We start from the raw sequence: 10,677 nt of genomic DNA, 5'->3' as shown, positions 1-10,677 counted from the left end.
CTATTTGAGGCTTCTAGTTATTGCCTAATACCAATTATTATCCTACCTGAATTGGTGTGCCTACCTCCTAGGGGCATACATTATGTTTACCTGAATCTTCTCAATTCCTTCGGTGCGAATTTTCCCCATCTTCAGTGACAGAAGCCTGCTACGATGATGAAATTTGCTCTATGTGCATCACCAATCTGACTAACAATTTCTCATTGCTTTGGAGCCGGAATCTAGACATACTAATATATTTCTCACAAGGAGAAACTAACAATATAGTGCACTTTCACTTATATGATCATTCTTAAGTAGAAGCCACAACCTTAGGAGACATAGTTTGTTAGCAGTTTGGCACAATGTTGATTAATGTAGAAACGAAGAAACATAACACAAGCCACTGCATATTTCTATACTGCTGCAAATCAAGGGTATTTTGGCTAAGTTATTGCCAGCCGAAAAAACAGTTGAAACATACTGATGACAATGTAATTGCTAATTAATATCAATAATGTTATAAACAGGAACATAATCGCCTATTCTAGAAAAGATCACTATCTCAGGCTTCTTGTTATTACTTAATAGCAATTATTCTCCAACATGAATTTGTGTGCCTACCTCCTAGAGACATACATTATGTTTACTTGAACCTCCCCACTTCCTTCAGGGCGATTTTTCACCATCTTGAGTGATATAAGTCTGCCATGATGATAAACTTTTGCTCTCTGTGCATCACCAATCTGACTAACAATTTCTCCTCGCTTTGGAGCCAGAATCTGGACATATTGATATGTGTAAGTATAAAGTTCACAAAATATAGTATCACTGTGTAAAACAAATTTCTAAGCAGTGAGCAGTGCCCTTTCAATATATGGAATTTCAGTCACACCACATACATTGGCATTACTCGCCTTCAGCCTGGTCGTCAGCCTTCGACGCCATGGAAGCCATGGCCGCCGTACGCACCGACAGCACCTGCGTAGCAGAGAGGAAGATACCAAAGGACAACTCAATAAAGATGCCATCGCACGTCAACTCAGTAGTCGGCGCGACGGCATCCGGGCTCGAGCGGGCACGTGGGAAAGCTGACAGTGGGGTGGGACTGTGGTCTACCAGAGACTTGATTTACTTGATAGGTAAAACAAATGTGTTGGCAGTTCTTAATACAATTTAATTCGCAGGAACATATGCATGTTCATAACATATCATAAAGATAGCATGTCTATAAGAAAAAAATCTAATGATGGCGTGTACCTGCAGTGTACCAGTGGATCTCGGCGGCCGGGCAGCGCTGCAGCAGGGACGGGCGTGGACAATCCTTTGAAGATGGCGTGTACCTGCGGTGGTACCAGCAGATTGTTTTACATGATAGGTAAAACAAATGGGGCTGCAATTGATGATACAATTCAATTGGTTTGAACAGATGCATGTTCCTAACCCCTCACCGTCCTTGATGATGAACAGCTTTAGATCACGAAGATATCACATCTTGAAGGAAATTCTTATTATGGCTTGTACCTCCAGGGTACCGGTAGATCTCGGCGGCTTTTCTGCAGCAGCGACATGCGCGACGATCATCTAAAGATGTTTGAAGATCGTCCCAGGTAAACGATATGTCTCGTGCAGGTCCTGCTTTAGTAGTAGAGATATGACTGCATCCTGGGTGCAATTCAGGTTCCCCTTTAATTGACAGTAATGAGATTGCGTCATTCTAGCCTTGATGAGATTACATACCTTTGTTTCGTGATTACTGCGGAGATTACATACCTTTTGCATGAGATGATACCTGCCTAATGTCTGGGTGAGATTACATACCTTTGTGACTGCATATATCTCGCCCCATGTTCTCATTTAATTGATTTAATTGTGTTAGCGTTATTGTGAGATTACATACCTTTGGAGCGTGATACCTGGTCATTTAAGTGAGATTGATTTTTTTCCTTTGTAGCGTGATTCATGTCGCATGATTTAATTCCTGATGCGGTTGGTACCTGGGCGAGGTGATGCGGTTGAGGCGATGGGCTGAGGTCGGCCCATGTTGATGCCTGGCCCAGGCGGGTGGGCGACGAAGGGATGGGAGACGGACGACCAAAGAGAACGACGAAAGGAGGGGGAGAAGGGGGAACACGTTCCTTCTTTTTAAGTAGTAGAGATTTAAGTAGTAGAGATGTGTTCTTATGTCAAAAAAAAGTCACGTCATGATAATGCTCCGAGGAAGAATGCTTCCACCAGGGCCCGCGATTCATCCGGGGTCGTGACCCGAGTGGATTTTATATAGAGTTTTCAAGCATATTTGTTGATTATAAAATCGCTCACCTCACGTATCTAGCAATTTTTATATAGAGTTTTAAGCAATTTTTTTTAACATACAGGTTGATTCTCAATCGGGCGTTCGACCATGGTTGGATGTGAAGCATGATGTAGACGAACGAAGCGCGTGGCCGTGACATACATGGTGTCGCCGACCGCCAAGGCGCCAAGTCTGACCGGACCGAGCCTGGTCGTCTGGTCAGTCACCCACCACCACCCAAAACCAAGCAAAGCAGCGTCGCAGCCAAGCCAAGCCAAACAGAAGCCACGCGCGATACCACCGGCCAGGCGCCGGTTCGCCGTTCGCGCCGTGTCCCTGACGCCACCTCCCCTCCCGGATCGGCCCGTCCCGCCACGCCGGCACCGGCCATGGCGTCCTCCTCCGCGCTGCTCACGGGCGAGCGCCTCGTCGTCTTCCTCTTCGCCGCGCGCGTCGCGCACGCCGCCCCGGCCCGCCTCGCGGCCCCGCTCGCGCTCCTCGCCGCCGCCGCCCTGGCCCTCGAGCTCGCCGTCGACCGCGCCGCCTCCGGCCCCGCTTCCCCGCTCCGCCGGTTCAGAACCAGGTACTGCCCTTCTCCCTTTCGCCTCCGACTTAGAGACCAGCGGAAATAAAATGAATGCTCGCGATTTGGGGATTTTCCGCGCTTTCAATTTGGTCCTCTGCGGCCCCCCACCCTGGCCGAAGAGAACTTGTAGACGGATTGGTCAGAACGATGGTCGCTAGCTGCAACATTCCGTGGCCTGCAAAATTGGGGATTAATTGGCGGTGTAGTTAGGGCATTAGCAGAATACGACCTGAATCCTTTGTACTCCCTCTAATTCATATTACTTGCCACTAGTATGGACGTACCTAGAACTAAACCCTATGTTTAAATACATCTATATTAGTTGCAACTAATATGGATCGGAGGGAGTAGAATTGCTGGTTTACATATGTGCGGTCAATTTTGCTGGTAGTTTTGTTTTCGTTGCTGCTTGGTTAACTCTTCATGTGGAATGAGACATTAAGAAATGCTCTGCTCATACTCATCCAGTGGCCCCGTTCAGATTCATTCAGATTCTAGAGGCATTACCCCCAAACTGCAGTCCTTACTCTTGTAGCTACATTGTGTCCAGAGTTGTGCAGCTACTTAATTTTATCACCTCTTCTGCCATCTACAAAGTAATATCATACCTAGTGCTTGGTGTCTGACGTATATACGCTCCAGGCCAGGTGCTTCGTCAGGCATTCTTCTCGGCGCCACTACTCTGCCTTGTGTCATGCTTGCGCGGTTAATCCAGCTTTCGAGGATCTTACCCGCAGATCCTACTGGACCAGAAGGTATACTTCTGTTTTAGCATCTTAATCAACATTTCACAAGTCAGCAGTCTTGTTAACTGTATTTATTTATTTTCTATATTACGTGCTATCGAGCTTTTCTGTGGCTCACACAATTTACTAACTGCGCACCCTCCTGTTTATGTGGCCAGAATTTGCATACCTTGAAATGCAGTACTGGGCTGTATCGATCAGTTGCCTCAGTGTGCTAGCCTTCTTCTTTTGGCATCTGTGCCAGTCTACCAACAATGGAGTTTCTAAAACTTTGAAATGTGGTTCGATGATGGTAGCTTTATACCTCATGGCATTCTTGGTCTTCCTGCTGAAGACTGATGGAGGTAACATGCAACAAACACGCTTTACTTTTAACATAATTCGAGTCCAGTGGTAACAAGTGAGAACAAGAGATTGTAAAACTAATCTGTGCTGCATATTGCTGCAGGTCTGTTAAGGATGGGGAAAATTGCTTATCTGCTCGTTCATGGCGTGGCTGCTGTGATCTTAATCAAGCACATTCTAGAGAAGTTCCCTTCATGTTCATCTTTTGGTTTGTACCTGAAGTCTAAGATGTAATTAGATCTTTATTTATCTTCATTTGTTCATATGCGATTGCATATGCTGATAGACATTTATACATCTCCTGCATATCTTATAGGAGTAGATAATTTCCATTGCAGAAATATATATGCGTATAAGAACGATTACAATTGTCCCCACTTTGTTTAATATCTTTTGCATGTAATGCCAGCCATTTTGTGTGTTTTTTGTTTAGTGGTGCAATATATTCGTATATATCTCTCCTTCATTGACTTGGCATTGCCACTTCTTTTTTCATATTTACTTATACTCTGCTGTAAATTCCAGGGGAGGCACTTTTGGTATCAACTGGTCTCGTCCTTTACTTTGGTGATATGCTGGCTCATACTCTTTCAAAGGTATGAGTTCATCCTAACTATACTTTTGCATAAAAGGAGAAAATCTGATTCTTTTCTTTTCACCATTATTTTGTGGCAGATTGAATTCTTGGCATCGTCAGAAGCATTCATTCACACACCTGGAACTCGAAGCGAGATAGCCACAGTTATTCAGGTAGAGTTTCTCTTATTTTGAAAGTTCCGGCTGGAGCTTCTAGTGAGTTTTAGTAACTGAGACTAGCTCAGTTGGTGAGAGGTGTGAGTGTACACCCCACCCACCATCCAAATTTGAGTCCTTTTCAACTCGAGTTTGGGTGCCTATTTTTTCTATCAGTGAAAACTTACCCAGTTCCTCACTGAGTAATTTAAAGCAAACTTTACAGTGTGTTTATATCTCTTCCTTCTTTTGGCAGGGGATTTTGCTTGGACTGTTTGTACTACCCCTGTTGTACAAATGTTCCCTCCAAGTTTGGGCTTACTGTCAAACACTGGGGAAGCAAAGAACACAAGCAGTTGAGAAACAGACAGAAAAAAGAATAGGTTCTGGTGTATTTTATGTCTCATTGTTGGTGGCTTTGCTGATGTTAGTGCCGTCATGGACACGCCTTGTTGGTCTCGAAGTGCATCCATTTGGCTGGTAAGCGTCACTGTTTGCCTTTCATGGGAAGATAACAGTGTGCTTCATATCATCAATATATTGACTTTATTACTGTATTTTAACTTTGCAATTTGTTCTTTCACATCAAATTTTCTCTGTATTTCGTAGATACCTATGTTCTGTTTGCTTAACAGTTCATTATTCACAGGGTTCTTAACTATATGTTCACCAATTCATATGGACGTCTTGCTTTATGCGCGTACTGGATATGTGTGATATGTGTGTCAATTAGAAGGTTCTACAGTATCTCGAAGAAAAGCACAACGGAAAGGATTCTTTTGCGCAAGTACTATCATCTTGTTGCTGTCTTGATTTTCTCCCCTGCTGTTATATTTCAGGTAATTTATGTCTTTCTTAATTTAAATCCCATCAGAACATTTACTCCCTCCGTTTCGATTTTTTTTTCAGAGATTATTTTGTCAATTTGTTCTATGTTTTGCAGCCTGCTTTCTTGGACTTGGCATTTGGTGCAGCGTTTGCAGTTTTCTTAATACTGGAGATGATTCGTGTAAGAATCCTTTAGTTTACTCATGTTCTCCCTCAGCCCCTTCCTTTTTTCCCCTTCAGTAGTATCTGTTATGCAAGTTTGGTCATTTATCCCTCAAAATTACGCCCTCAGGTTTGGGAAGTATATCCTCTTGGGCGTACTGTACATCAATTCATGAACGCCTTCACTGATCATCGTGATTCTGAGATTCTCATTATTAGGTAAGTGTTCTTTGTGTTTTTCTTCCATATTTTACGACTCCACGTACCACTGTAGGATGAAACTTGTCTCTGTTGTTTTGTTTTCAGTCATTTCTCACTCTTACTGGGCTGTGCACTTCCTAAATGGATGTCATCTGGATTCAATGACCGACCACTTGCCCCTTTTGCTGGAATTCTCAGCTTGGGAATAGGTGATACCATGGTATGTCCAACATTCAGTAGGCTGTTAACATCTTCTACTGTTTGTATGTTTTATCTGATGAAAAATGCTCCTATTTGTAATAGGCATCAATGATAGGGTACAAGTATGGTGTCCTAAGATGGAGCAAGACAGGAAGTGAGTTTGGTCATAATTATTTCTTGGTCCTCCTCCCACACTTCTCTCTGATCACTTATGCATCTTTTCCTGAAATGTTAGATAAAACAATTGAAGGCACGGCAGCAGGCATAACTTCTGTGCTGGCAGCCTGCTCAATTCTGGTGTCACTATTAGCTTCAAGCGGATACATTCTTTCACAGGTTTGATCCCTTAATCTCTTTCACCAAAGTTACTGAAGCTTTATGCTGGTACACACAAACTAAGAGTAACTACTAACTAATTCTCTCATGTTGGCACAGCACTGGTTGTCACTTTCGGTAGCCGTGACGTTGAGCCTGTTATTAGAAGCATATACAACACAGCTCGATAACGCTTTCATACCCCTCGTATTCTACAGCCTTCTATGTCTATAAATCAAGACCAACCTGTTGCACATCTAACTGACCATGAGGTCCTTTTTTGCTTACTACTAATATATAGTGCAGCAAGGCAATAGGTATAGTTATCCGGTGTATGTGATCTTTTGTACCACCTTTGATTGAAAATAGCAGGTTTAGTCTTAGGAATTAAAAAGAAGAGAATTGGTGAATACCTCAGTACAGGGCATCTTCGGTATAGTTGGTTGTAAGGTGGAAGGACTGACTGTAACCGTTTATTTCAAAATGGTTCCGACATCAACAACATTGATCTTTCTGTTATGTGCATCAGAACGCTGGCTGTATATGAAATACCGATAAGTGTAGATTATGGTCATGCCTATGTAAATCGTTGATTTGCCAACCTTTTGTGCTGAGAAACGAACATCATGCCAAGTTGAGGCATCATAACTTGTAGTAAGCAAGAAGGTAGATGGTTCTCTACGCTATTTGCAAACTGGGCAATATGCTTAACGGCTCATTTTGAGAAGGCAATTGCAGAAAGAAACTGATGCCAGTCTGACGGGCTTCCCCTGTTTATTATTTTACTGTCCAGGTTGTGCTATTCCCTTGACATTTACGTGCATATTTGACGGCCAGCAGGTAGTTTTTGTTCTGTGGATCCTAACACTCATTCGGTCTAGCCGTTTGATTCTATCGAGCACGTGGACGTTTCTGGACTAGCAAGGCATTCTGAGCAGCATTGTTGACAAGGCGTGTGAGCTGAACTAACGAGGGACACTTTGACACAATGGCAAGACTTGTTTTTAGGAACGAGCAACACAACTTGATTAATCGCGCAGCAACCAAAAGGACCAGCGGCTTCATAACGAGATAGAATATCCAATAAACATGAGAGGGACGAGCAACACAACTTGATTAATCGCGCAGCAACCAAAAGGACCAACGGCTTCACAACGAGATAGAATATCCAATAAACATGAGTCTACAAACCTAGTTATTCAAACACTCAACATCCAAGAACGGCTTCACAATGACAATTCTTGCAAACAACAACTATCACTCCACGAGTGTGATGGGTTGTGTTCTTCGGCTATCCTACTCAGCCTAGCAAGCAAGTCGACTACCTGGTAACCATTGTTGTCTTCATTAGGACTTTTACCTTAGGGTTGGCTTGTGTGGCATACTTTTGCTGAGCTTAGCGTATTGAGTAGCATTGTTGGATGAAGAACTTGTTGGATTCGATTATTTTGGCCCCCTGCAAAGAATACAATTTGTAGGTAAAAACACTTGCATTAAATTACAAACATAGAATTGTATCATATCATGATCAACCATTAACTCTTTTGTTCTACTACAATTATAATGTATGCATATTAGAATAGTTGTGCAATTTGCATCCGTCAGCTTAGTAGTATAGAGTTATGAATCACATCATATATATCTAATGAAACACATGTGTTATGCAAGACACTTTGCTTACTGAATGGATGAAACCGCCGGCTCACAAATTCGGGATGCATCACAAACTTATATTGTGATAATGGAGAAATGGGCACTGAAGGATGTGTTCAATACATTCTAGAGCCATATCTTATCTGCTATATGGTATGGTTTGTCAGCCTTGTGACATTTATATTCAGGTATTGCATATGCATTACTCTGAATAATAATGGAATTTCACCTAAAAAAGGCATATCAAGTTAATAATCCTTTCTTACCTTAGCTCTCTCACCTGCCTGCACTTAATGGGAGTCAATCAGAAGTGATGGAGCTAACTCATTTATACAACTGACATATGGGATGTATATTCTGGTTGTGGCATCTGATCATCATATACTACCAACTCTTCTATGGGCCTCGTCGATTTGTATGATTCTCAATACACAATAGTAAGAAACACACAAGATTGGAGTATCATTGACATGTTCAATCCTATAGGATCGGAAACTACATGAATGCACCAAAGAATGTTCGACACCATAAGAAAAACAAAGGCAATGTATCCGTAGGTCTAAGTGGATGAAAAAATTCCTCCAGCATAGAGTATTTCGGAGTACTTAAGGAAATTACCGAGGATTCGAGCTGTACCAATCAAATGATTAGGAAAATAAACACCACTTTGGTTTCTCGCCTAGCCCCGTAAAAATCCCTGAGGTGGTGAATCTTATTTTTCCATACCTCTATGAGATTATTACCCAATGAAACCGCCCTTTGACCACCATTTCATAGAAACCTTCTTATCGTAACCAAGATAATTCAAAAGAGAATTTCACTTGTTTCCCTGGTGAGCTACTTCACCTGAATCGAGAAGTAAAGGTGTATGATCCAAACATGCTCGAGTCAACGCTCACGCAGTAGCTAGAGGGAAATTTTGTTCCCATGACACACTGTCCAAAATTCAATCTATCTTTTCGTATGTGGATTTTTCTCTCCTAATGGCCTATGTATATTGCCTGCCTAAGAGAGCGCCTTTTAGATCCAGGCTTTCAATTATAATATTGAAAATGAAAGGCCATCTAGCATTGAAAACATGGCATGTGTAAACAAATGCATGGTCTCTGATTTGTAATCTAAATAGTGATGTAGTAGTTAATAATCTCAAGTTGATTATTCAACCCTTTGTCTGACTGACATGTACTAGGCCAATAATTAATGGATTTCCTCTCTGCCACTTAGGGGCAACTACTTCGCATAACATATAATTTTATTGTATAACCACAACCAATAGTTATAACCGGTATTTGCAATTGCCTATAGTTTCTCACATTTAACGTTACTACTATATTCAACTAGCAATTAGGTAAATGTTATATTTTTCTTTTCCAGAAAGCACATCTTCTTTTTATTTGAAAGTTGTAAAAAGACTAGATGGAAAATTTGTGATTGAGCACAGGGCGCATGTCCACCCCCAGTTTTACATGTCCAGACTGATGTGCATGGTGCGTGTGACATGCTTAGGTTGTTAACAGGATGACACTCCAGAGTTTACGCGAGGCCACCTGCGACACTACCCTCTCGTTGCAGGCGTACATCACGTAACGTCGACGCCTTGTAGCATCTCATTGGACTAGCTTCCGGCCTCTACCGGGATAGTGCACGGACTCGTCGTTCATGCTGTCTAATCGGGCGTCGATACCAGCAATTCTGAAGTCCTAGTCGCCACCTTTGTTTGATGCAATGCGGGAACAACATGCATTGCTGAAGTAGTGGCCCTTGGTTTAGCAATTGATTTCTGAATGCCTCCCATTTACAACACATTACACAACTCTAACACTAGCACTAAGATATAATAACTTTATATCGACGTTTTTTTTTTTTTTTTTTTTTTTTTTTGTAGAATCGGTTCCTTCATGTTGGTTTGGGTGCTACTATCTTAGTAAAGATTGACGAGGTAAGACATGTAACATGTTATACACAAGACAATATGTAATGACACTAGGCAGCTTTCTAGTGTGTTTTATAGAGGAGGGGTACCCCGTACCCATGTTTAATGGAAGGTTGGCGAGCACAACTATTGATGAACCCAATTCTTGAAATACTTGTAGGTTGGACATTGAAGAGAGTCTCGTAAATGTGAATTCGGCAATATATTTCTTTCTCTTTTTTTGTTTCGCGAACCTAAAAAAGTAGTAGTACGAAAACATTTCTCGAGACATTTCTATAAATATGATTTTCAAGCCTATACGTGTGAGTACATAGGATGGTGTTTACCACTCTCCGCAAACCCTCGTGCTATATGTTGAACCAGGCATCTAGCCACAGTGTAGTACAAACACATGTGAGATATTTTTCGTGAATACGTATACACCGTTTGTATATCCGCAAAAAATCTCGGTAGAAAACGTACTCGTGTTGTTTTGGGCTATAGAAATAGCAAGTTTTATATACGCATATTTTGTTAGAAATTTGTGTTTTTGTATTTATTAAAATATAATAATGTATATTTAAACGAAATTTCTAAAGTATAATTTTAATGTATGTAGTCTTAGGCACGTACGTATTTTTTCAGATATTTTGAGAAATAAAAGGTGGGAGTTTCAAAAAAAAAATCAAAAAACGGGATGTTTCACTTGACCGTGCCGATC

At 41.7% G+C, this 10,677-nt stretch overlaps 1 protein-coding gene across 1 annotated transcript; it reads left to right on the top strand.

The window, feature by feature from the left end:
- The first annotated feature begins 2,801 nt into the window (after positions 1–2,801).
- LOC124691314 (dolichol kinase EVAN-like) lies at positions 2,802–6,905 on the top strand. Its single transcript, XM_047224589.1, has 14 exons — positions 2,802–2,858; positions 3,504–3,616; positions 3,766–3,951; positions 4,056–4,160; positions 4,478–4,548; positions 4,628–4,702; positions 4,941–5,164; positions 5,334–5,523; positions 5,628–5,693; positions 5,805–5,893; positions 5,981–6,095; positions 6,179–6,230; positions 6,312–6,412; positions 6,512–6,905. The coding sequence occupies exons 2-14, from the start codon at positions 3,556–3,558 to the stop codon at positions 6,623–6,625; spliced, it is 1,449 nt and encodes a 482-aa protein (XP_047080545.1). The 5' UTR covers positions 2,802–2,858; positions 3,504–3,555; the 3' UTR covers positions 6,626–6,905.
- Positions 6,906–10,677: the final 3,772 nt, after the last annotated feature.

This window comes from Lolium rigidum, chromosome 2 (genome assembly GCF_022539505.1).
Source record: "Lolium rigidum isolate FL_2022 chromosome 2, APGP_CSIRO_Lrig_0.1, whole genome shotgun sequence".
NCBI lineage: Eukaryota > Viridiplantae > Streptophyta > Magnoliopsida > Poales > Poaceae > Lolium > Lolium rigidum.
This window is presented reverse-complemented; position numbering and strand designations above follow the sequence as displayed.